The sequence below is a fragment of the Podarcis vaucheri genome (assembly GCF_965113315.1).
Source record: "Podarcis vaucheri genome assembly, chromosome: 14".
Taxonomy (NCBI): Eukaryota; Metazoa; Chordata; class Lepidosauria; order Squamata; family Lacertidae; genus Podarcis; species Podarcis vaucheri.
Genome location: NC_138752.1, coordinates 5082154 through 5109467, shown reverse-complemented (window position 1 = coordinate 5109467; position 27314 = coordinate 5082154). Strand labels below are relative to the sequence as shown.

At 42.2% G+C, this 27314-nt stretch overlaps 1 protein-coding gene and 1 long non-coding RNA gene across 6 annotated transcripts in view; one reads left to right on the top strand and one right to left on the bottom strand.

The window, feature by feature from the left end:
• The first annotated feature begins 967 nt into the window (after positions 1-967).
• Positions 968-27314, top strand: part of VPS13C (vacuolar protein sorting 13 homolog C) — a 127410-nt gene continuing 101063 nt past the window's right edge. For 2 of the 5 annotated variants that reach the window (XM_082197990.1, XM_082197989.1), the window contains exons 1-11: positions 971-1128; positions 9371-9414; positions 10600-10642; positions 12470-12565; positions 14366-14467; positions 15701-15760; positions 18518-18583; positions 22571-22680; positions 23370-23429; positions 24397-24456; positions 25460-25540. In XM_082197990.1, coding sequence (XP_082054116.1) covers positions 1029-1128; positions 9371-9414; positions 10600-10642; positions 12470-12565; positions 14366-14467; positions 15701-15760; positions 18518-18583; positions 22571-22680; positions 23370-23429; positions 24397-24456; positions 25460-25540 — 822 coding nt within the window. In that variant the 5' untranslated portion in view covers positions 971-1028. Of the gene's footprint in view, positions 1129-9370; positions 9415-10599; positions 10643-12469; positions 12566-14365; positions 14468-15700; positions 15761-18517; positions 18584-22570; positions 22681-23369; positions 23430-24396; positions 24457-25459; positions 25541-27314 lie in introns of all 5 variants that reach the window. The other 3 variants (XM_082197993.1, XM_082197991.1, XM_082197992.1) reach the window with 3 other exon arrangements.
• On the bottom strand, positions 24693-25292 carry LOC309518238. The gene is made up of 2 exons (XR_014213397.1): positions 25230-25292; positions 24693-25089 (listed from the first exon to the last, which is right to left on the bottom strand). It is a non-coding gene; the product is annotated as an uncharacterized lncRNA (long non-coding RNA).

Below are 27314 nucleotides of genomic sequence, written 5' to 3'. Positions count from 1 at the left end.
GCTGGCAAAATCCCTTTCAATCCAATCCTTACTGATGGATTTGGAGAATCCTGAACAGCATAAGTACCTGCCTTGGTACATCATAGGTACTCCTCTGCAGCTGCGGGGGACTGAGAAGAAAGACCTGAAACCGTAAGAAAAATAATAGAATCAAAGAATCTTCAAGTTGGAAGGGACCCCAGGGTCATCTAGTCCAGCCCCCTGCAATGCAGGAATCTCAGCTAAAGCACCCAGGACCTTTTTGGGAGTGTGTGTGTCATATTTAATATAATGAGCTGGGGTGGGTGAGCATGCACAATTTATTATTATTATTTATTAAATTTATTGGTCACTTTCTACAAACACACACCTAAATACTGTTTTAAACCAGGATTTAAAATAAATCAATAAATAACATCTAACAGCCGATTGTTTTTTAATAATAAAAAATTGATTAAAACATCCCACCCTCCTCAAAAGGCCAGAGATAACCAGATGCCAAAGTCCTGACAAAAAATGAATGTCTTTGGCTTGGTGCCTAAAGACACATAATGGTACCAGACAAGCCTCTCTGAGGGAAGAGAATTCCCAAGCCCCATTTATTTATCCATTTCAGTTAAAAAGCAACAACTTTAAAATAAAAAGTGAGGAAGAGACGAAGGAGGAGGACGAGGCGGCCTGAGAAAGGCAAGGGTCCTCATCCTCCGCTTTATTATTGCCTCAGCCAAGAAGGCGAGGTTCTGGAGGTGAGCGAGGAGGCAGGAGGGCAAGAGCACGCGAGGAAAAGCAGGGGCAGAGGGAGAAGGAAAAAGAAGCGCCCGCCGAGGGGCGTGGCGGGTCACGCGCGCAGCGGCCTATCAGAGGCGGCGTCGATGGCGGTGGCCAGGGTCACGCGGCGGCGGCGCCGCCTGCTCCTTCCCCCTCCCCTCCCCTCCCCTCCGCTCGGCGTGAGGCGAGAGCGAAGCTGGTGACTGAGGGAAGGCCGGAGGAGGGAGGGAGGAGGTCTTCGCTGCCCCCCCGCGCCCCCCCTTGCCGCCGCCGCCGCCGCCATGGTGCTGGAGTCGGTGGTGGCCGACCTGCTGAACCGCTTCCTGGGCGGCTACGTGGAGAACCTGGACAAGTCGCAGCTCAAGCTGGGCATCTGGGGGGGTAAGGACGGGGGGGGGGCGAGGGGAAGCGAGGCTCCTCCTTACCTGCGTGGAGGGGGGGGGACGCACCTGTCTCTGCACCCACGGGGGGGGGCGGGCAGAGAGAGCGAGGAGGGGAATTCGAGGCGGGTCTCTCCCCCCTCCTGGCCTGCTCCCCCCCCTGGAGTCCCCCCTTCTCCGCCTGGGCTTCCCATACCCTCCTCTGATATGGGTGCTGCGCCCCTTCCTCCCATGTGCTCCTCTGACAGGTCCTTCCCCTTCCTCTTCAAGGGGGGCGGGGGGGGGTCTTGTCATTATCAGAGCAGCCTCCTCTTGCACCCCCTTATTCCCTCCGTCAGTGTAGCTTCTTCCGCTTTGTCTCTCATGCCAATTTTATGCCCCTTCTCATCTTTAGATGGGTGGCATCTGGTCTGTAGACTAGTTCCCTCTCCAGTTGGGCTTATCCATGCACCACCTCTCTGATTCGAGCGTTGTGCTCCCCAAACCAATTTTGTGCTCTTACTCCTGTTTCTGGCAGAGCATTTGACAAATGGGGAGCCACCACTGAAAAGGCCCGTTCTTGTGTTGCCACCCTCTCGGCCTCCTGAGGTAGGGGCACATATAGAAGGGCCTCAGGTGACAATTGGAAAGTCTGGGTCGGTCCTTGATATATCGGCGTTTTGAGCCATATAAGGCTTTATAGGTCAATACCAGCAAGTCTTCTGTTGCATGATTTTGAGAGTTCATGCTGAGTCCTGGTAGCCCCTTAAGCCCAGGGATGGGAAACAGTGACTTCAGACGTTGTTTGACTCCAGCTTCTCTTGGCTTCAGCATTTCCAGTGCTTAGAGATGATGGGAGTTGTAGTCTTAACAACATAAGGAGGGCCAGAACTTCCCCATCTTTGCATTAAGTTGTGTTGTTATATCTAGGAAATATACCAGATTGTGAAATATTCATGTTTTGTTAAGTAGGCAGTCAAAGGTTATAATGCCTCAAGAACTGGAAACTGTTTGCGATGTTATGCCAAATATGTTCACGCCTATTTCGCAAAGAGCCACGTCTCCTTAAAGTATAACTTGGTTTCCTTCTTTAATGATCAAATTGGTGACATCTGAGGTTTTGATATGCTAAGTTGCACCCCACCATGTCAAGTCATAATAATAAATATAGCACATGATCTATTACGGTTTATTTATAATGCTTTCAGGCACCAGGAAGGCATTTTTTTGTTTGGCTTTATATATAGTAGAGCAGGCTAACTCAGAGTGTTGGATTAGAGGGTCATTGATTCAGTTTTGAGTTTAAAATTGTGCACTTTAAATTTATGATACTTTTAAAATATTTTACCAAAACCACCCATGTTTTTAAATAAAGTTATTTTTATTCACCAGCTCATAATTCCTTTACAAGGGAATTTTTTGTTTTCATTGTATGGGGAGAAAACTGAGGCTGATGTCTTTGCTAGGTTGCAGGTTGAATTTGGGGGCCTCCATCCATTTCTCCCAGTTAAAATTGGAGTAATGTTGCCACAATATTTCACTATTCCAGTAAGAGCTGTTCCAGTAAGAGCTGTTCGACAGTGGAATTTGCTGCCAAGGAGTGTGGTGGAGTCTCCTTCTTTGGAGGTCTTTAAGCAGAGGCTTGACAACCATATGTCAGGAGTGCTCTGATGGTGTTTCCTGCTTGGCAGGAGGTTGGACTCGATGGCCCTTGTGGTCTCTTCCAACTCTATGATTCTATGATTCATGTTGAGAATATCTGTGTTGGACACATCCAAGCCAGTGTGAATCCCTTTTCATGATCCCTTTTCAGCCCAAGGGCGAGCAAGGGGCATTATTGAAGTACAAGGCAGAAGCACCTGAAGAAGACTGTGGAGCGGGACTGGGGGGGTTGGTGGTCTGGGGAGAGTTCTATCTATAGGCTGGATTAGAGAGGACTGGAGGGCCACATTCACAGTCAGGCCTGAGGTTCCCCATGCATTACATAGGGACAGCGTACATGTTTAAGGTAGAGCTCATAGGAGCCAACTCTTAGGAGTCAAGGTCCCTTCGTCCCACCCAATAAAATACCTGAGGGGGCCAGCCCCCCCCATTAATAGGTATTGCCATTAAAATGCGGTGGGTGGGTGCAGCATCATGTGATTAATTATGTGGGGCAGGGCTTACCTGGAACCCCTACTCCCTAGTAGAGATCCTGGTGTTCCAGAAAGCCTAAAATGAAACCAGTAACTTTATTGCTTTTATTTCTACTTCCTTAACATCAAATTAAGCTGAAGGATTTTGAAGCTTCCTTGTAAAAATTATCCTTCCTTCTACAGTGGCTTTAGCTGGGATCATGTTGTTTACTTTGTTGGGCTGGCTTGAAGCAAGAGAACTGGGGTGGGGTGTGGTGTGGAGAGAGAGAGATTGGAAGGGTAAGAAAGCATCAGATATTGCCTTGAAAATCACCCATCATGTGATGACTAAGAGGAACTATGTGTGTTCTTTTGGAAGAAGAAACAGTTCGTAGATTATGTGAGTTACGGCCTTGAGTGGGGTGTTTGTTGCACACCAAAGGTGTTTTTTTTGCTTTTTGTTTTCTTGGCTAGACTGTTATCAGGGCTGGCTCAAGGCTTTTTGTAGGGTTGCCGTGCTTAGTCAATTGATCAATTTAGATTAAAAAGTTTTTTTCCTTTTAGGAAGCAGTTCTTAAACACTGAGTTGCTTTTATTACAAAATAGTGTTTTTTCAGAAGTGTTGGTTTATTTGAAAATAAATTTAATCCTAGGATAGCGGGTAGGATTCCTTCCAGCTTGTCAGACTGAATCATACTTTGTTTCCCCACCCCACCCCCTGTGATGCAATTTTGGCGTGTGTGGGGTGCACATGGAGAGAGGAGAAGGGGAAAGTCCTAGTTTATCAGCAGAAGTCTTTGCACAGGAGGCCAGTTTGGAGAATTATGTGCAACACTCCTGCCCAATCATATTGGTGAAGTGTTATAGATTTGGTTGCAAAATGACAATGCAAAGCACATTTAGAATGAGCACAAGAAACATTTTTCTTCCTCCTGGGTGCCCAGGAAAGAGCCGCAAGGTGAGCAATTGCCTCTGTTGCAGCCCTTTGTAAAAATGGTTGAAAATGCAGTGCATTTTCATGGAGTAGGAATGTTTAAAAATGTGCCCTCTGTTTTGGCTTCGTATTACTTTAAACCAGTGGTTTTCAGCCAGTGTGCCGTGGCAGCCTGGGGAGCCTTGAATGCTGGTCCGGGGTGCCATGGGCAACACTGGCCTCTTTCCCTCTTTCCTTACCTCCCTTCCTCTGATTCTCTCTCTTCTCTGCCTCCCAAAGGCTTGCACAGCTGTTTGTTGCAGCAGCTGTGGCTACAAGCTCCCCAGGTGATCAATGCCTCTGGGGCTGGCCAGGGGTGCTTCCTGGGCCCCTTTGGGGCAGTGTGAGGAGGCACTTCTCTTTGGGGAAGGGGACGCAGCTCAGAGATTAGGGGCGGCAACTGTGGCTGTCCAGAGAACTCCCAAGGAGAGGGAAGAAGAGAGGAGACTGAGGGAACCCTCCACAAGAGAGGGGTGAGGGGCTGCCAGGTCTACAGGCAAGGGGTGACATAACTGGGCTCCTGAGCCCCACAGGGGTAGCGCAGAATGAAAGTAGTTGATCAAGGGAGCCATGGAACCATAAAAGGTTGAAAACCTCTGCTTTAAACAATTACAAAAGAAAGCAAATGTCCATATTTAAATGATTTTTAATAATTGTTTGTAATGCTGTAACCTACAATGGGACCTTAGGGTGAAAGGTGGGTAATAAGTAAATTAATAAAAATAATTTTAGACATGCTGTTGGCATCCTTCTGTCTTGAGAGAAAATGGAGTGTGCCTCTGGGGGTGAAGTCAAACTGCTGTGTTAGCAGTACTGTGTGGGGCAGTGTGTGCGGTTGCCCAGAGGACAAGACCCTCCCTCTTAGCCTTGCTGATGTGGTCCAAAGGAAACCCAAGCAATATGTTTGACACTAGTTTGGCTGCAGAAGTTGCTGGAAGGAGGTGTACAAGGGGCTAGCCAACCGTCTGGGCTCCATTCTGGATTTGTTGAGGTTTAACTCCTTAGCCTTTTCTTTAGGATCAGAGTTTTCCTTCTCCTAGATGGGCTACCTTCCTAGGTTGACTAGCTCCACCTGCCCTCTACAGTATGTGTAGCTATTTGATTATCCTTGGTAAATGAAAGTACACTACTTTAAAAGTAATCAAAACATGAACTGTAAGAATCTTGAACTCCATAGTGTGTTTCTTGAGATTGGCACTGTGATGAATATCACAGTAAACGAAAGTGAAAGACTTCAGTAGACTTTCTTTCTTGACCAGATTCAACAAGCTCTTTATAGTATGAAAACATGTTCTATCCATTATGTAGTTAATTTGTTCTCTACAAAACTGGGTGCATTTAAGAGATTCAAATTAAGCTGCTATTGAACTATAAGAATGACTAGTTAAAGCTAGCATGGCTTTTCTTATGGATCAGTGAAATGTTTAGCATCTTCTTCCTTATGATATCTTCATAAATCTTTACATGTTGTTGCTGTGCAGTACAATTGTACATACATTTTGAAACTGGAAAAGATTTCAAAACCTTTAGAATAAGTTTCTCTTTTTGCAGTTCTAGAATAGAACAAGTGATACCTAAAACAAACTGTTCTAGCGTGCTGAGTTGCTGTGCACTACCCTCACTAAGCCCCTTCATGGATCACTGCCTTGCCGTGGCGAAGGGGCTTGAAGAACTCAGAGAAGCTATGAACTACGCCGAGCAGGGCACCCAAGATGAACAGGTCATAGTGGAGAGTTTTGACCAAACGTGATCCACCTGGAGTAGGAATCGGCAAGCCACTCCAGTATCCCTGCCAAGAAAACTCCATGGACAAAGACAACAGGCATATAAAAGTTATGACACTGGAAGATGAGCCCCTCAGGTCGGAAGGTGTCCAACATGCTACTGGGGAAGAGCGGAGGACAAGTACAAGTAGATCCAGAGCTGATGAAGCGGCTGGGCCAAAGCCGAAAGGACGCTCAGTTGTGGATATGCATGGAAGCGAAAGGAAAGTCCAATGCTGTAAAGAAAAATATTGCATAGGAACCTGGAATGTAAGAACCATGAACCTGGGTAAGTTGGATGTGGTCAAAAATGAGATGGCAAGAATAAATATTGACATCCTGGGCATCAGTGAGCTAAAATGGACGGGAATGGGCGAATTCAGTTCGGATGACTACCATATCTACTACTGTGGGCAAGAAACCCGTAAGAGAAATGGAGTGGCCCTCATAGTCAACAAAAGAGTGGCGAAAGCTGTACTGGGATGCAGTCTCAAAAATGATAGAATGATCTCGATACGAATCCAAGGCAGACCTTTTAACATCACAGTAATCCAAGTTTATGCACAAACTACTGGTGCTGAAGAAACTGAAATTGACCAGTTCTATGAAGACTTACAAAACCTTATCGAAGTGACACCAAAGAAGGATGTTCTGCTCATTATAGGGGATTGGAATGCTAAAGTAGGGAATCAAGAGATAAAAGGAACAACTGGCAAGTTTGGCCTTGGAGATCAAAACGAAGCAGGGCAAGGCTAATAGAGTTCTGTCAAGAGAACAAGCTGGTCATCACAAACACGCTTTTCCAACAACACAAGAGACGACTCTACACATGGACATCCCCAGATGGGCAACATCGAAATCAGATTGATTATATTCTCTGCAGCCAAAGATGGAGAAGCTCTATACAGTCAGCAAAAACAAGACCTGGAGCTGACTGTGGCTCAGATCATCAGCTCCTTATAGCAAAATTCAAGCTTAAACTGAAGAAAGTAGGAAAAACCACTGGACAGGTAAGATACAATCTAAACCAAATCCCTTATGAATACACAGTGGAAGTGAGGAACAGGTTTAAGGATTTAGATTTGCTGGACAGAGTGCCTGAAGAACTATGGATGGAGGCTCGCAACATTATACAGGAGGCAGCAACTAAAACCATCCCAATGAAAAAGAAATGCAAGAAAGCAAAGTGGCTGTCCAACGAGGCCTTACAAATAGCGGAGGAGAGAAGGCAAGCAAAATGCGAGGGAGATAGTGAAAGATACAGGAAATTGAATGCAGATTTCCAAAGAACAGCAAGGAGAGACAAGAAGGCCTTCTTTAACGAGCAATGCAAAGAAATAGAGGAAAGCAACAGAATGGGAAGAACCAGAGATCTGTTCAAGAAAATCGGAAATATGAAAGGAACATTTCGTACAAAGATTACCATAATAAAGGACAAAAGTGGTAAAGATCTAACTGAAGCAGAAGACATCAAGAAGAGGTGGCAAGAATACACAGAGGAATTATACCAGAAAGATATGGATGTCTCGTACACCCCAGGTAGTGTGGTTGCTGACCTTGAGCCAGACATCCTGGAGAGTGAAGTCAAATGGGCCTTAGAAAGCACTGCAAATAACAAGGCCAGTGGAAGTGATGGTATTCCAGCTGAACTGTTTAAAATTTTAAAAGATGATGCTGTTAAGGTGCTACACTCAATATGCCAGCAAGTTTGGAAAACTCAGCAGTGGCCAGAGGATTGGAGAAGATCAGTCTACATCCCAATCCCAAAGAAAGGCAGTGCCAAAGAATGCTCCAACTACCGCACAATTTCACTCATTTCACATGCTAGCAAGGTTATGCTTAAAATTCTACAAGGAAGGCTCAAGCAGTATGTGGACCGAGAACTCCCAGAAGTGCAAGCTGGATTTAGAAGAGGCAGAGGAACCAGAGACCAAATTGCAAACATGCGCTGGATTATGGAGAAAGCTAGAGAGTTCCAGAAAGACATCTACTTCTGCTTCATTGACTATGCAAAAGCCTTTGACTGTGTTGACCACAGCAAACTATGGCAAGTTCTTAAAGAAATGGGAGTGCCTGATCACCTCATCTGTCTCCTGCGAAATCTCTATGTGGGACAAGAAGCTACAGTTAGAACTGGATATGGAACAACTGATTGGTTCCAAATTGGGAAAGGAGTACGGCAAGGCTGTATATTGTCTCCCTGCTTATTTAACTTATATGCAGAATTCATCATGCGAAAGGCTGGGCTGGATGAATCCCAAGCCGGAATTAAGATTGCCGGAAGAAATATCAACAACCTCAGATATGCAGATGACACAACCTTGATGGCAGAAAGTGAAGAGGAATTAAAGAACCTTTTAATGAGGGTGAAAGAGGAGAGCGCAAAATATGGTCTGAAGCTCAACATCAAAAAAACGAAGATCATGGCCACTGGGCCCATCACCTCCTGGCAAATAGATGGGGAAGAACTGGAGGCAGTGAGAGATTTTACTTTCTTGGGCTCCATGATCAGTGCAGATGGTGACAGCAGTCACGAAATTAAAAGACGCCTGCTCCTTGGGAGAAAGGCGATGGCAAGCCTAGACAACATCTTAAAAAGCAGAGACATCACCTTGCCAACAAAGGTCCGTATAGTAAAAGCCATGGTTTTCCCAGTAGTGATGTATGGAAGTGAGAGCTGGACCATAAAGAAGGCTGATCGCCGAAGAATTGATGCTTTTGAATTATGGTGCTGGAGGAGACTCTTGAGAGTCCCATGGACTGCAAGAAGATCAAACCTCTCCATTCTGAAGGAAATCAGCCCTGAGTGCTCACTGGAAGGACAGATCGTGAAGCTGAGGCTCCAATACTTTGGCCACCTCATGAGAAGAGAGGACTCCCTGGAAAAGACCCTGATGTTGGGAAAGATGGAGGGCACAAGGAGAAGGGGACGACAGAGAATGAGATGGTTGGATGGTGTTCTTGAAGCTACTAGCATGAGTTTGATCAAACTGCGGGAGGCAGTGGAGGACAGAAGTGCCTGGCGTGCTCTGGTCCATGGGGTCACGAAGAGTCGGACACGACTAAACGACTAAACAACAACAACACCCTCACTAAGAATATTCCATTCTTCCCTCCTTTTCCATTTTTTAAAGTCCCTGGTTAGTTAGCATTCTGAGCCCACTGAGCATGCGTGATCCTCAATGGGCTGTTTTTGGGGGTCTCCCTGATGGTTTAATTTTCTTCTTTTGTACTTTCGCAAATCCTGAGGTTGCCCCAAGGCTGTGGATAGCTGCCTCTTTTATGTGAATGGTTCCCTTTTGTTTCTATAAGCGTTGGTTACTGGAAGAATTGAAATCTCTATTAGTATGTGTTTGTATACATAGTTCATAGAAAATAAAGAGATCTTGATATCTGATTTCTTTTACTATATAGGTAATGTGGCACTTGACAACTTGAGGATAAAGGAGAACGCACTGGTAAGCCACCTGTCATCTAGGAAATTGCTTGGGTTTGCTTTTTTAAACTGTGCAGGTCAAGCTTGAACAGTAGCTGTAGCTGATGCATTTTTTTTTAGCGATTTAAGAGAATTAGATTTTTAAAAATTCCTTGATTTTGATTGAGACATTGGAATAATGCTGTATATTTCATGTTGAGAAAATATGAGTGATCAGACCAGTGCGGTCTCTCAAGAGAAGGGGTAATGTTGATTCCTATGCAAAAGATCACATATTGAAAAGCAAAGTCTCATTTTTTTATCTTCATTTTTATACACTTGCATAATTTTGTCTTTTTTCCAACAGGTGAATAAGAGGTAGTGGTGAGGAACAATCAGGAATAGTCTGATTGAACTCTCCCTCCCTCCCCAATGTTGTCCTGAGCCAGTGTTCGAAACTCCCTTTGTTCTAGGTGCATTTTGCAGCAGGGAATTTCATTAATGCGAGCAGTTTCTGAGCTCTGGGTGCCATACTGAGCCTAAGATTTCAGATTAAAACTGCCACTGCGGAAAGAAAATGAGGACCTTTTTCTGCCTCCCCACTTCCAGCCACTGTCTGAAGACTGGAAAAGGGACTTTCATAAGCATATTAAGGGGCGGGCTGGAGCCACCTCTCACCATCCCTACCTTGCCATCTCATGTCTTCTTTTAAGCTTTAAAGAAGATGCTGGGATATCCAGTCACAGACCCCTGTATCATATATAATTTGGGTCCTGCTCTGATTTGTTTATTAAAGTCAGTGGAACTATTGTTGCTTAAGTACGTCAGTAAACAAATTGTGAACGAGAGTGCCTAAATACCCTTAGGTCCAATACTTAATTGAATGCTTATTTCAGTTTTACTTGGGAAGAAGAGGTAGCTTAGCTAGAGGTCTCTCTGCTCCATGTTAGCATGTCATTAGGTGCATGTAGTATACTGTCTTTCCCCCCAGTGATGATTTGCAGCCTTGGCCCAAACTTTAGTAAACATACTAGTGGGGGAAGATAGCATTTGCCATGCGTTTTGGGTGTTTGATGAATCTTTTTGTTACTTTGCTCTAATTCTTAAACTCAACAACTTTAAACAGGTTTTAAAACTATAAAGCAAACCTAGTGGTAAGAGCCTTCTGATATGTAATGAGTATGTTATTTTCCTCTTCTCTACCACCTCCCCCCCCCCCATTTCTCAGAGTGAGCTGGATGTACCTTTTAGGGTAAAGGCTGGACAAATAGGTAAGTAGATGGTTCTCATTTGCATTTTGATTTGGAGATTGAAAAGCTGGAAGTTAGTAGCATCTTGGTAGTTTGTATATTAGTGTAGAATAGCTAAGAACCTTCAGCTGCATTTTTCAAGGAGATTGGGCAAAGTACACAACAATTACTTGGCCAATTTATAAGGCTTAGAATAATGTTTTCTGCATTTTAAATTAAATACCATTTGTGGGGAAACAGTTGTAATTCAGATATTTTCTACTTTGCAGGATGGGAAACACTTCAGTTTCATTCCCTCTGCTTCCTGGTTATGTTTTCCTTTTATTTTCCTCTCTGCTGCTGTCCTAAACAGATGCCCTGGATCTGAATGCTTATTGAAGTTTTATGGGCTTTTATTCTAGCTTACTCTGTCCTATGGACTGCTGTTATTAATACTCATTTTAAGAGTAACTTGCAGTTTGATGATGCAAGGAAACCAACAAGTTTCTGTCAGATGCTTTTCTGTAAATCATATGATGGACCATAACTACTCATGTTTTTTTATCACTTAGCAAATAATTGAAATAGAATATATGACTTCATACTTAAAATGCATGAATCCAGCAGTGGAAAGCCTAGAACAGCCTTGTATTTCTATGCCACCTATTATAAAATATGCAATAAAGTATAATATTTATTTTTCAAATTGGTATATATAAGCGCCCCCTTCCCCAGTTTCCAATCTTCTAATTGCCACTTTGCATCTAAACGTCCTGCTCTGGACTGACTTCTTGAAGCAGCGATTGTTAAGCCCCGTCACAGGTCAGGGCTTCTGCCCTTAGCTGCTGCTGCTGGCTCTCACAGCTTCTTGCTTAGGTGGCAGCCGTAGGAAGAAATAGAGGAGCAAACCACCCAACCCAAATTGAAAACAGCCACAGATAACAAGGAATTGCATGCATGCAAGTGAGCAGGCTGTCAAAGAAGAGATGGAGTGCTTGGTGTCTCCTCTGTACCCAGCATAGAAACCTTGCAGGCTGCTTGCGGAGGGAAATACTCTCCTTCACCTTCTGCATAGAAATATAGTCAGCTGCTGGAGGAGCTGGAGCTCCTTGCCTCTCGTCTGTTTGCTCTCAGAAGACTAGTAGCTTTTATGGGCTTATTCATGAAGCTGGGAAATATTTGTCTTGCTCTCAGGTTCAGTTTTGTTTCCTCTTCAAAGTGTTTCTTATAAAACCACCAAAAGCAAATGCATAATTAAAATGCCAACCTCTTGCTTGGCTGCATTTCTTAATTTTGTGTAATTTGAATGGGAACACAGGAAGAGTAAGCTTACTTTGAGGAAGTGTAGATTTTCCTGCATTATTTACCTTGGGTGTGTTATGGGTATAATGAAGGAAGTCCAAGATTAAGATTGCAATCCTGTGCCAAGGCATGTGCCTAACTTTCAATGCCCTGTAATATAGTTCTTCTGTAGAGCTACAAGTACTGTGTTTCCCATGTGAAAATGATACCCCTTGTTCATATACAGTTTGTTATTTTTAACCTGAAAATTGTAAATATTTGCGTTTCATCCCAATAGATTTATGATCCAACAAATCCTGGCATCTTTTGGGATCAGAAACTAAACAGTTACTCCTCTAATCTGTTCTTTATTCATTAGCATACACAGTTTTGATAGAACAGCAGATCTGATGGCCTTTTTCACCTGTGAAGCATCTGGAGCCTTGGGATCAGCCTAATAGAAATATCACTTGGCAAAAACTCTTACGTTGTAAACAAGGCAAACAATATTTTTTCCAAACAGACTTCACCTGCATGATTCACTCTTTGCTCATTCACCTAAATATAAAATGTTTTGATTTTTTTTAGATAAACTTACTTTGAAGATTCCTTGGAAGAATTTATATGGTGATGCAGTAGTTGCAACTCTAGAAGGCTTATATCTTCTTGTTGTCCCAGGGGCAAGTAAGTGGCTGATGGGCAATCTGAAATGCAATATGTAGTTAGAATGTATTGCCAGTGCCTTACACAGAATTTGAAGACAAGAAAAAATGGAATAGGCTGTTGTGGGTCATTTGATTAAGCACATAGCTTAATCTGTGTTTACAGAAATTTGTCCCACTATGTTCCATGGTGCTTATTCACAAGAAAGTGTATAAAATACATGTTATTGTTGTTTCCTTTTTTTGTAATATTATGTAAAATTTCCCTTTCTGTGTTATATTAGATATTGCAAACTCAATAATTAATATTCTAAATTATCAATCATTGACATTCTAATCTTTTGAGGTGACTTCCAGCCACCTCAATATGAGTCATACTTTTCCTTCATTAATTGCCTTCTTTTGATGTTTCTCATTTCTTGGTGTTATACGATTTATTTATAGTAACTGTTTTGTATTTTGCAAAATTAGTCAAAGCATAATAAAGGTTTTACTTGAGAACATTTTTTTAAAAAAATAGATTCTATAACACTCCCATTCCTTGCTGAACTTTTGGTTTGTTCGATTCCTAATTATTTCTGTCATTTTCGCAAGCTCAGTATATTCAAATAATTTTATCTGCCTCTCTTCTTTTGTTGGGCTCTCCTCTCCCTTCCCTTTTCTTGTGTCTGTTGTGGCTTATAAAAATATTCTCATTTTTCCAGTTCTTCTTCTTCATAATAATAATAATAAAAATAATATTTTATTTATACCCCGCCCATCTGGCTGGGTTTCCCCATAGATACTATCCCAAAAGTTTCTGATTTTCTTACATTCCCACCACATATGAAACATTGTTCCTTCTGTCTGCTTACACCTCCAGCATTTATTTCAGTTCGTTTTATACAGCTTTGCTAATTTGCTAGGTGTCAGATACCACCTATAAAACAGCTTCATTTTCCGAGGCATCCATTTGTATTGTATGCCCCAAATATTTTGCCCATTTAATCATAACATCTTTCAATTCTTCATCTTTTACTTCCCAATCAAGCAATAGTCTATACATTTTAGATAAAAATTTGCTTCTGTATAGATTCTTTTTCCAGCCCTGAAATTTCTGTTGCAAACCCATTTTTATTTTTTGATTTAAATGTTTCATTTAATTGATAATATTGCAGCCAGTCTGTAACATAATGCCTGATTTCTTCATATATATTTTTAACTTCAATTGATTTGCCTCCTCTTCCAACAGTTCTTTATAAATTTTGTTGTTTGTTGTTGTTTAGTCGTGTCCAACTCTTCGTGACCCCATGGACCAGAGCACGCCAGGCACTTCTGTCTTCCACTGTCTCCCGCAGTTTGGTCAGACTCATGTTTGTAGCTTCTAGAACACTGTCCAACCATCTCGTCCTCTGTCGTCCCCTTCTCCTTGTGCCCTCCATCTTTCCCAACATCAGGATCTTTTCCAGGAAGTTTTCTCTTCTCATGAGGTGGCCAAAGTATTGGAGCCTCAGCTTCACGATCTGTCCTTCCAGTGAGCACTCAGGGCTAATTTCCTTAAGAATGGATGCATTTGATCTTCTTGCAGTCCATGGGACTCTCAAGAGTCTCTTCTAGCACCATAATTCAAAAGCATCAATTCTTCGGTGATCAGCCTTCTTTATGGTCCAGCTCTTTATAAATTACCAAGTTCTTTTCCATATTTTTTTTCTTTACTGAAATGGCTTCTAACAGTGATAGCCACCAGCTTGGTCAGGAGGTGGCACTAAACTAGAGCCATCAGGGATACCTTGCATCTTTGTTGGCTTTCTGTTTTGACTAGATCATGAATTCTGTCTCCTAGGCATTAAATATGATGCAGAGAAAGAAGAAAAATATCTACAGGATAACAAGCAAAAGGAGCTATCAAGAATCGAAGAAGCCCTGCGATTAGCAGCAGAAAAAGGTATTGTATGGTTGTTCTTGAGGGTTCTAAGATGAGACTTTTGAAGAACTCGGAAGGGGCATGTTAACCAAACACTGTCTTGAAGTAGGTCATGGCTAGAGTTGCCTGGGTATTTATTAACCTGAACTAGAGTCTAGGAGTTTGGAATCTGTTTTCAGTTTGAAATCTGTTTTAGTTTTCTTCATAAATTTCATTCTCAACACACTGTATTGTAGGGTGGTTTGTGTTTTTGTCCTTCACATTGCCGTCATTTGGAAGCTTTTACTATTACACTATTTTAAAAAAATTAAAAAGTAGTGTATGGAGTTGTAATAATTAGTGTTTGAAGTGTGAAAGCTACCTGTGTTATTTCAGGGTGTGTGTGTTTATATATACACACATATATCTATCTCTGATGGACATTGATTCCTGCATTGCAAAAGACCATTGCATATTCTTCATCTGACTAATTGGAGAAAGTCAGGAAAGCAGGTCTACCAACTTAACCAGACAATGGATTTTTAACCAGACTCCATACATGTGTGTGTTGTAGTTTTCATAAGTTGTTTATATAGAAGAAATTGATAGTTGTCATTGGTAGCTGGACTAGAAGTAATGATGCAACTGATTTATGATATTTATTCATTAAACCTTCAGAACATTTTGCTTCATGCAAATGGTAATGTCAGTTACTTCTAACTCTGGCTATCTAATCAAGGATAAAGCAAATTATATTTGTTTTCATTAGTTCAGCTCACATGTTGTGCTAAACCATGGTTGATGTGCATAAGCAGGAAGGAGTTGCTGCAAGCCTTGGGTTTGTACAAAGGACTGGGAGGAGGACTTCATTGTTTACTTTCAGCTTTAATTAACCATGGTTTGTTTTGAAACTGACTAGAGTTAGTTATAAACCAAGATCTCTGGTTCACTTGCAAACACTGCTGGTTTCATTCTCTTGGGCGTATGAGAGGGGAAGGGGGAACAAGCCCAAGGGCTTGTTCCTACTGTTGCACATGGTTTAGCATGATGTGTAAACACAACCAGTGTGTGAAGCTCGTGATGTTGTAGATTGTTGTAATGTACAATGATAAATAAGAGGCTGTTGGTGAAAGTGGAATAGTTTTTTAAAGTATTTTAAAACTAGTTCTCTCTCTTTGAATGTTTAAAAAACCTGTATTAGTGGTTTAGATTGAAAAGTAGATTCTATTGTTTTAAAATATGTGCATTTTGGTTACTGCTGTCATGTGGATGAAGGAGCTCATTCAGATTTCATATGTGGACTGGAGGACATTGTGTATAAGGATGTCAAGTCTGGTGGGTATGCATGCTTAATGATTACATTAAAGGATATTTGAAAAGGGAAACTGAATGCCTGTTGGTCTGCTAGATCAAGCTACTTCTTGTGACAGGAACTAGGTTAATGCTAAACTATTCTCTCAGTGGTAACTTTAGGGAAGCTCTGAACACCTATTCAGGTACTTTGAGAAACAATTATGCTTCAGAGACTCTGAAAGCCAATTTATCAAAGGAACACTGATTGAAATATTTTGTAATTATTTCAATCCTTGTTTCTTGATAAATTGGCTGTAAAGTCATACATATAAAGGCTGTGATTCTTGCATTTTCAACAGGAGTTTATGTTGTTGCAAATATAATGGGTTTGATTCAGAGAAGATTCTATGAAACTCACTTATCCAGCATGGCTTTCCTGGGTCCTACGCCCTCCTACAGCTGCCTGTACCACATAAAGTGCTGCTCCCAAGGGTTGGTGCATCCTGTGGAATGCCATGAGATGGGTATGGTGCAGGATGGGGAAATTAGACAAATTTGTTGGGGCTTGCTTTCACAAGCAGAAGTGTTTTTCCACATGTGTAAGACATCTCTGGGTGTAAGCCATTATTCCCATTGCTGAGGTGAAGCATTCTTTTTTTGTAAGAAAAGTATTCCATTGATTAGCATGTCAGTCTTAGTCATGTCTCCTTGGAATGGGTTCTGTGAATGAAACATGTAGATGATGGCATTGTTTGGTTGTAAATTAATCCAGTAGTGGAGTCATATGCTCTTCTAAAGCCATGACTTCAGAGTATCAATTTTTAAAAATGTTTTTTTCTTGCCTTATGTAAAAGCTTCTCACCTAGCTAGTAAGCAAATTTAAAAAGAGAAAGAGGAGAGACTGTGAATGCCATTTTCCTGTCTCTGTGGCTGCAGGGATTCTGCATATTCATCTCTTTTCAGAGCACATGTGCAGGAGGTCTTAGCCCTGGCAGCTTACCCTTCTCTCTTCAGTTTTGCTCACAAAGAGAGTTAAGTCCAGCAATAGTCTTCTCTGCCTCCAGATCTCAGTATTTTGGGTTGTAGACTTGATGGAACTACCAGCCTCCTACTACCCCAGAGCTAGGCCTAGAAGAGACCCATGTATTTAGAAAACTTTGCCTACCGTATTTTTCGCCCCATAAGACGCACTTTTCCCCCTCCAAAAATGAAGGGGAAATGTGCCTGCGTCTTATGGGGCGAATGCAGGCTTTCGCTGAAGCCTGGAGAGCGAGGGGGGTCGGTGCGCACCGACCCCTCTCGCTCTCCAGGCTTCAGGAAGCTCTGCGCAACCCTCGGGAGACCGGCTCCGAGGGTTGCGCAGAGCTGCCTGCAGTCCCGGGATCAGCGCAGCTCTGCGCTGCCATCCGGAGCGGGGCGCTAAGCTCCGCCCCGCTCCCGCGGGCCGTGCAGAGCTGCCTGCGGTCCTGGGACCAGAGCAGCTCTGTGCGGCCACCGGGAGCCGGGGGCGAAGCTCCGCCCCGCTCCCGGTGGCCGCGCAGAGCTGCCTGAGGTCCTGGGACCAGCGCAGCTCTGCGCGGCCACCGGGAGCCGGGGGTGAAGCTCCGCCCCGTTCCCGGTGGCCGCGCAGAGCTGCCTGCGGTCCTGGGACCAGCGCAGCTCTGCGCTGCCATCCGGAGCGGGGCGCTAAGCTCCGCCCCGCTCCCGGTGGCCGCGCAGAGCTGCCTGTGGTCCTGGGACCAGCGCAGCTCTGCGCCGCCATCCGGAGCGGGGCGCTAAGTCCCGCCCCGCTCCGGATGGCGGCGCAGAGCTGCCTGCCATCCAGGGATCAGCACAGCTCTGCCCATCGCCAGCCCCACAAGCTCGGGGGACAGCGGGGAGGCAGAGCGTGCCTTCCCACTGTTCCCCGACCTGGTTCTTCCAGCCCCGCACCTGGGGGGGGGGGAAATAAAAATTTTTTTCTTTATTTCCCCCCCAAAAAACTAGGTGCGTCCTATGGGCCGGAGCGTCTTATGGGGCGCAAAATACGGTACTTTCTGAAATTGTCTAGGTAGATCCATTGTGGTTGGTTTTTTTAGCACCCTTGCTCTACTTAGTCTGATTAATTTTTCCTCCTTTCATACACAGACTAATTTGGAAGTGGAGCACCGGGGTTGTTTTTTTTTGCAGGCAGCTAGGGATGATTAGGGAACATGGACTGTTTTAAGGATGGAGTGAGATATCCAACTAAGTTCACTCTGAGTAGACCCATTGAAACCAATGAATTTAATATACTCAAGTCCACTGATTTCAATGAATCTATTTTGAGTATGACTAATGGTGGATGTCTGCCAGAATCTTGTCCCACAGTGGACTCATTGCTTCTCAGTAGCAGATACAGCAATTGTTATAAAACTTTGTCTTTAAATTATAGAAGTTTTGCTGAAGGAAGGTGTATCTCAAAATGTCTTCCTTGTTTGTAGTAGCTTAGCCACTTAGAGTAGACCTATTAACATCATCTATTAGCCATGTAAATTTCAGTAGGTCTACTCTGAGTAGGCCCAGGGCTGTAGTCCCTCTTTAGATTTTATAATTTTGCTGTAAATCCATTTTCTATAGTCTCATTTGGAAAAAAAGAATAGTATTAAATAGTGAAATGGTTTTATACTGGAGCTGCAAACTAACTCTATGCTTCTATACTCCAAATGTCTTGCCTAAATAATCTTGTTTTTAGTTTTCCTTTATTTTCATTGCTTCCTTTAATGATGCCTGCCTAACTGTGATTTATCCTCTTTCTGTAAAATTGCTTACATTGAGAAGGACGTAAGTCTAAAAAGACTAAAAAGCGTTTTAAGAAATCATTTAAAGGTAATGGTCACTCAAAAGGTGGGTATAACTAGCACAGTGTGTTGAATATTCCTTTTCTGTTGCTTTCTTTTTATAAGTTAACAAAAAAAAATGCAGTAATATGTGCAACCTTCTTTTAGGCCAGCAAGTAAGTTAGTGAGACTTTGACTTTACTGGATATAAACAAACCACATTGATTTTAAATTAATTATAATTACAATAATAATGTCTGTTAAAGCAGAAATTGGGTAGTTCCTGCTCAAATTAGTGCTTGAATTGTTTGGCCTTCAAACCTCAGTTGGGCACAATTCAGCAATAGCTGTTCAGATTTGATTTTGCAAGAGGATTAAGGGCTCTTTCCCCTGAATGAATTCCAGTGAACACAGTAGTGAAAGGCTTAACACAGCTGGTTACATTTTTAAATGATGCATTTGTTACAGAAAGAAGTCTGTAGTAGGTTCATACTTAAGTGTACTCGTTCGCATTATCATTCCAGATGGTTGACACATTTGGACTACCTTCTCAGTTGTAACTCCCTCTTTTATCATCCAAGTATTTCCTTTCCACAGGCCTAAACCATTCTGAAGATAATGCCCAATAGAACATCACTCAGATTAATACTCTCCCTAACATCTGTTTGTCACTTGTTTTAGTTTACCTGATACCCCCTGAAGTTCAGAAATAAATGTACTTTTTCCTTCTGTCCTTGAACTTCTCCATAAGATGTTCCAGTGCTAATGAAAAGGTGTTCAGATGTTTTAAAAAGAACATCCCCTTCTTTTATTGACATTCTGTTCTCTCATTCCATTCATTTGTGACCTTTTAATCTTATGCTGAGCTGTTTATATTTCTCAGCAATCAAAGCAATACTTTTGATTAATTAAAGAATGTTATGGTTTTGGATATTCGTACACAGTCCTGCTGAGCTTTTGCCTTTCAGCAGTTATGGCACTGATGAAAGCATTGTTTGATAGTTCTTGGTTAATATTCACTGAAACCTACCAAACAGCCTGTTTTCTGCCCTATTTCTGTGCCCTGTTTTTTGCAAAGATCAGCAGTCCTTAGCAAAACATCTCTTGCTTGGATCTCTCTGGCTGTATACTTGAATAAGAATGTGTGAGACTTACTGCCTTCTGCCTTTTAAGGATCTGATGTTAAGATATTTTACAGTTTTTAGACTGCCTTTCCATCTCAGTATTCAAGATGGTAAATAGGCTAAATATTACAAGTTGCTTGTTGGAGTCATTCCTAAAATGGGTATTGGCATAGGCTTCCAGGTTTGTGTGAAATAGTTATTGAGTGAAATTCATATGCCTTAGTCATGTTCTCCAGGTGTGCTCCCAGTACTAAGGTGCCTGGAGAAATCAGGTGAAAGCTTGCCCTGTTCATGCAACCTGTAATGCTAGTTAGGTGCTTTTATAATTAATACTTTTATCATTTATAATCTCCCTCTCCCACCTTGTTATTAATTATTCTTGGCTGCATGCAGTGCTTTTTTCAGGGGGTACTCAAGGCTACGCAGTACCGACACCTCTTTTTTTGTTTGTTTGTTAAAAAGTGTGGCACTTACTGTAACAACTTCATGATGGGTACCAGCACCTCTTTTTTGTTGTTAAAAATGTGACATTCACTGTAACAACTTCATGGTGAGTACCAGCACCTATTTTTCTAGAAAAAAGCACTGGCTGCATGTATTTTTATTCTTGTTTTTATCAAATGTTTTTTAAACATTTTAATTGTTTTGTTAATTGCCTTGAGACTTTGGCATTAAGGGTAGGCTCATATTTAGAAAATAAAAATAAATAATCATCATTCGACACTCATTGACAATTATTCAGGGTCTTGGGCTAGGTAAGGTAAGTCTGAAGCTGCCTTAATACAGTTATAAAACAGTAAGTAGAATCATTTTAGCATAATAGAAACCAGCAGGTATATTATGGCATAAGCTTTTTTGGACTTGGTTCAGGTACATCAAATGCAGTGGATTCCAGTCTATGAAGACATAAATAAATTTGGTTGGTTTCTAAGGTGGAGCAAGACTTCATGTTGTTTTTTGCTGCAAAACAGTCTAGTTACTGCTGTAGAAGTCAGTACAGATGCGTGGTTTTGATCTGTAAAGTGCTAATAAGGATATGGGGAAACAAGCAACATAAAATGTAGGGTGAAGAAATTTCTGAGAAAAAATGTGTAGTTTTGTGCAAGACAGAGTAAGTCTGGGAAATATTTGTTGTGTTTGACTGTTAATTTGGAGGTAGACAATTGTACAGTGCCTTTATGTAGGGGGGAAACCCTATTTTAGCTGAATCTGAAATGTGTTGAAAGGAGGTCAAAAGAACCTCTGCCTGGTTTAGAGGCTTCTGACAAATTTCTGTTTAACTTGGGGGAATGCTGGATACTGTGAAGGAAACGCTCACTGACCTGGTTTGGATGTAATGCTGAGCTATGGTTTAACATTACATGTCTGAGTCTTAGATGTAGGTACTTCCTTTCCCCCTTCCTAGCACTGCTACAGCGAGCAGATTGGAATTTTTTGCTTCAATATTTAAGTACCGTATTTTTCGCCCTATAAGACGCACTTTTCCCCCTCCAAAAATGAAGGGGAAATCTGGGTGCATTCTATGGGGCGAATGTAGGCTTTCGCTGAAGCCTGGAGAGCGAGAGGGGTCGGTGCGCACCGACCCCTCTTGCTCTCCAGGCTTCAGGAAGCTATCCCCCCCAGCAGCGCAAGGTCCCAGAGCGATGCCGAAGGTGCGCGCACCTTTGCCATCGCTCTCCGACCCGTTCGCGGGGCTGGGGTCGGGGGAAGCTCCGGCTCCCCCCGCCCCCAGCCGCGCAAGCTCCGAGAGCGATGGCGAACGTGCGTGCACCTTCGCCAGCGCTCTCCGACCTGCTCTGGGGACTGGGGGCGGGGGAAGCTCGGGCTTCCACCACCCCCAGCCCCTGCAAGCTCCGAGAGCAATGGCAAAGATGCGCTCACCTTTGCCATCGCTCTGGGACCCTTTCTGGGGTCTGGGGAAGCTTGGGCTTCCCCCACCCCCAACCCCGCAAGCTCCGGGAGCCACTCTGGCTCCCATTCTGGGGGCTGGGGTCGGGGGAAGCTCGGGCTTCTCCCGCCCCAGCCCCGCACCTGGGGGGGGGGGGGAATAAATCCCCCCCTTTATTCCCCCCCCCAAATCTAGGTGCGTCCTATGGGCCGGTGCGTCCTATAGGGCGAAAAATACGGTAACTGTGGTTTAATGTTATGTCTGAACCTTGAAGCACTGTACTTGGTCTTCACTATGGTTTATGGAAACAAGGCAACTTTATAGAGCTAATGTTCAGACATGTTAAACAAAAGTGAAAGTTTACAGTCTCCTTGTGGCTGCACTGGAGATGGGGAGGGGAAGCATACCTGCCTGAAACTAGTTCATGTAACATTAAACCTATGTGTGGAGTGTGTCTTAATGGTGGCCTGTTGCTGAGAAGTGGCCTGCCAAGCCAATTCCGGAGGCCTGCCAGCCTCTTACAGATGGCAATAAACTTGGGGAGATATAATAGCAACTTGAAATCAGTACTGTGTAGAATGTGATTCAATTTAAGTAAAAACAACAGCACTTTGGGGGCCCTTTCCATGAATGAATTTTTGTCTGTGATTTACTGAGAGCAGGCATAGGCAAACTTGGCCCTCCAGACGTTTTGGGACTACAGCTCCCATCATCCCTGACCACTGGTCCTGTTAGCTAGGGATGATGGGAGTTGTAGTCCCAAAACATCTGGAGGGCCGAGTTTGCCTATGCCTGACTTGAGAGCATTGACCTTCTATCAAGTTTATTTCCTTCCTTGCCTTCAAATATAAATATAAATTGGCCCATGTAGAGAAGATGGAACTTAAACAGAATCCCCCCCCCCCTTTATCCGGAATCTTAGAAAGCAAAGGTATTCACTCTCACTGTTGCTTTATTAAGTGTTGCTTAGTGCCATAGTTTGAATCTTTAATGAAATGAAAGTTTTGCAGTCGGGGCTGACTTGCACTTTTAATGTTTTTAGATAAACCAAAAGAAGAGAAGAAAGATACATTTTTGGAAAAGCTTGCAACACAAGTTATAAAAAATGTACAAGTCAAAATCACAAGCATCCATATAAAGTATGAGGATGATGTAAGTAATGTGAATTCCTTTTAGTGGTGGCAAACAAAGTTAACTCTACTGTATTCCTTTGCACTGTTCACCCCATAACATTTAATAAAGCATATAATCAAGTTGGTTTACAAAACTCAAGAAATATCAAAATAAAATAGTAAATTACAACATCGCTAGAATAATCCAGGTTAACCATAATCTAAAATAGCAGTTGGAAGTTGCAGTGTCCAGCACGAGGCTGCTGAACTAAGAAGGGTTTTGCTCCTTTCAGGAAGATGAGTCTCGCTATGAACCTAATTATGGTTGCCACCACTGGGCAGGCCCTGTCCTGTGCCCACCTGCCACACATTTGGAGGCGGGGGAGAGGCTCTGAGAAGGGTCTCTGAAGCAGACCATAGTTTTCGGCAAGGGTTGTATGGCGGTGATGGGGGAAGTGATTTTTAAACACTGGATGCCTCCAATGCCCATTGATGCCTCCAAATTGTCTTCAAAGGTGGAAAGTACATAATAATAATCTAGACAAGACCCACGGCAATCAACAGACTTAAGTCCATTAATTTCATTGGTTCTACACGGGGTATTACTTAGCTGGATATTACCCAAATACTTCTTTTTTTACACTTGTAAGTAAGGCTTTCAAAAACAAAAAATGTTCTAAGATGTTTCATATTGCATATAATAATAATTCCTACTTTTATTGTTTTTAGATCACAGATCCTAGCCGACCAATTTCCTTAGGAGTGACATTGGGGGAGCTTAGCTTACTGGTAATGCTTACTGTTTTTGAGGGGGGAGGGAACCAAGAAAGCATATTTCCATGCTTTTGATTAAATAAAGAGGAAATTAGTTTGAGAATTGTAATTTACTTAGGAATGTGTACTTGTATTTAAAGGTAAATGGAAATGTTGATATAATTATTATGAGCTTTTCATATAATACAGCCAGGAAATAAGGTTGCTGTGTGATCAAAGACAAACCATGGATTTCAGCTTTATTGTATGAAAAAATGAATTATTACTAGTTGCCCAGTAGCCTCAGGGAAAAATGCAAGAGGTCAAGGCCACCTAAAAAATATTTTTCTAGATTGTTGGCTGAGAAGGAATCATCTAGAAAATAACTCTTTCCTCAGTGCTGATGCAAATGAAAACCGCTGTCATCTGTGAAAATCATCTGTCATTTGTTTTCTTTCTGGAGCAAAGAAGTAGGGTTATATGGGGGAAATGGAGCCAAGGGAAGGAAATATTCATATGCGAAATCAGCAGAGTTTAAACTCAGAGGAAGTGGAAGCCCCATTCCTCATGTGGTCCTTGCTCTGGAGGGCCTCAAAACTTGTGGGTACTTATAGGACACTGCTGCTGGAAAAGGGAAGATTACAACAACTCCTTGGCAAGCAGATTAGCTACTGTACTCTGGATTCCACCCATAGTGCTTTAGCTTTCTGTTTGCTCTCTATCCCCTGAAATTTTAGGGCTTGTTTATGTGGGAATTATTTTATTGAGAATATTTTTTAAATTTTTTATACTACTTATCTGATCTTTAAAAATGGATTCTTCAAAATGCTATTCTGTCAAAACATGAGAAAGAAGTTGGATCATACCAAATAACCTTTATCGTTTATCGTCCTGAGATTATTTGGGAAATGCCTGGTATCCACTACCTGCGGTGGGTAGTATAGCATACAAAGCGTTTGAAATAAAACAAACATAAGTTAAATTCAATTATTTCTATTTCCAGACTACTAATGAAAACTGGACTCCTTGCATTTTAAATGAGGCTGCAAAAATCATTTACAAGGTACGGTCAGAGCCTCTGATACAAAGTTTAAGAGCATAAATTTTATTTCTTAGTTAACCAGTTACCAGGATTCAAAGCTGTTTTTGTTACACCTGTGGTATTTTTGTCCCTACCCCCACTTGAACAGTAGAGGCTGCTCCTCTCTCGTGAGTACTGCAGTCTAACTGTGAAAATCTGCTTTTCAGCAAAACTTGGCTTCATCTGAACATTACTGAAATATACTCAGAGTCCTGTAGTGATTTCATGCTCTTTATTGCAGCTTGTAAAACAGTGATTGAATTGCCCCCCAAACCTCAGGATTTTATATACATTATTTACACAATGAGTCCCGTCTGATTGGCTGATTCTGCTTCCTTCCTGGAGCCTGATTGGTCTTTTCCTGCAGGCCAATCAGTTGTTGCATTCTACGATCCTACCAGCCTAATAGGCTGATTAACTTCCTCCTGGAGCCTAATTGGGCTTTTCCTGCAAGCCAATCAGTTGTTGTATTCTAGGATCCTACTTGCCTATTGTTCTAGGATCCAAGCTTAGTACATAACAATTAGAATTCACCATGCTTGCTGGCTTATCAGGAATTAACAAATACCCTAGCATGGAGACATTTTATACTACTTCACTGTTTCTCTCTACCTTCTTTAAGCTTTAAAAGGTAAAGGTACCCCTGCCCGTACGGGCCAGTCTTGACAGACTCTAGGGTTGTGCGCTCATCTCACTCTAGAGGCCGGGAGCCAGCGCTGTCCGGAGACACTTCTGGGTCACGTGGCCAGTGTGACGAAGCTGCTTTAGCTATACAGTATTCTTCAAGTTTAGGATTTATGATAAAGTGTGCAAAATACCTAGTGAATGGCTACACCACTGAATTCACTGTAATTTCTAATGTAAAGTTTGCTTTTGGACACTTGGACTGAATTGCACTCTCATTTTAAAAGTAAGATGTTCCTATTTGGTGAAAGATTTTATATTGTACATTTTAACAGCTGATGAGATGTGTTTGTTCTTTCAGCTTCTGCGTCTTGATTCTCTCAGTGCCTACTGGAATGTGCAGAGTGAAATGTATTATCATGCTTCCAGGGAAGAAATACTGGTAAGTTAAAGCCCCTCTGTGTGTGTGGGGGGGTGCCACCCTTGTTGTGTTGCTGGCTGACCCCTCCCCCACTTAGAGCCTCTACCCACCCACCCGCTCCCCCTCCTGCCTGCAAAGCTCACCCCAAACCTTCCCATCCCTTATAGCAGGGGTGCCTTTAATATTTCATTAAAAGGTTGTGTTTATTTGTGGTTTCTGTCTCTGATGCATTTAAAAAAAATGTATTTTATGTTGTTAGCCCCCCCTGAAGGTGGTATAGGAACTTCTGTTTAAATAAAGAAGCAAGTTCTTTTGCAGTGGTTAAGAGTTGCCCTGCAAGGGATAAAGTATTATCTTTTTGATTGGAAATTTTTGAACTCTAATTTAATATTAAATGCCTTGCTGTTGAATAGACTCATTTTAATTTTTAAAGAACTATGTTTGCCCGAAACAGTATATGCCCCCCTCCCATTCCCTTGTTGAGGTGGCTTTGGTTGCCAAAACACTCTTTTAGCTGTTAAGCAGATTAAGTTGTCAGGCTTCTTCAGTAATGTGATTACTTGAAAATGAGCTAACACATTTAATGGCCAACAGATGGTTCTTGCTAATTTTTAGTACGTTATTGTTACATATGTTGTGATTTTCTTATTTTATGTTGCCGTAAATATTAAATAGCAACTAAATATGATGTGGCTGAAGTTTCAAAATTATTTATTATCATTTGGATATCCTATTATCACAGGAACAGAGAGCATATTTAACCCCCTCCCCCCCTTTCCTCCCTCTGTCCCGCTTACAACCTCATACCAAATACAGCATGTATACATACACCATATGACTTCCCTTCCACCCTTTTCCTAGTTCCTTTGCTTTTCTACTACTCTGCGTAATCCACGTCTTTTTAATCCTCCAATTTGTTATCTATTAAAAACTCCTGTCTATTTCAACTCTGCTGGATTGTTTACACAAGACCTACTAAGCTATGTATTTGATTATACAGGTTCTTAAAATATTCAGTAAACATTGTCCATTCCTCCTTGTATTCCTTATCTTCATTTTCTCTTATCTGGTTCGTCATACCAGTCAGTTCAGCATATTTGAACATTTTATACTGCCATTCTTCCTTAATGGGTACTAGACTTGTTCTCTACCTTTGTGTCAATAAGGTTCTAGCTGTGGCAGTGGCATATAGTAGTAAGTTCTTTTGGTTTTTTGGGCACTGCCGTTGTTACTATTCCCAAGAGTTTTTTTAAGTATCTTTTTTAATTCATCATATATAGTTTCCCAATATGCCTTAATGATTTTACAGGACCACTACATGTGAATAAAAGATCCCTCAATTTCATTACACTTTCAACATACAGCTTTTTCCTTTTTTAGACATTTTCGTCAATCTGGTGGGTGTTAAATACCATCTGTGGGCCATTTTCATAATATTTTCTTTTATCATGCCATAAAATTAAAATTTATTTTCCACGGCTTTCCCCATAATTCATAATCAATATTGTGACCCACATCTTGTGCCCACTCAGTCATGCTTGATTTCACAAATTCCTCTTTAGTTTCCCCCACATTTGAAGCTGCTTTATACTGACTTGGATTACCTGCTACAGTCTACTCTCCAAAACCAAAAGCAGAGACCTTTCCTAGCCTTGTAACCCTATGACTGATGCCATGAATTTAACCTGGGATTTTGTGCATGGAAAGCATGTGCTCTACCACTGAACTTCAGCCCTTATTTACTTTTATCCAGATTTATATTCTGCATTCTATAAATTTCCCCCTTACATTTGTT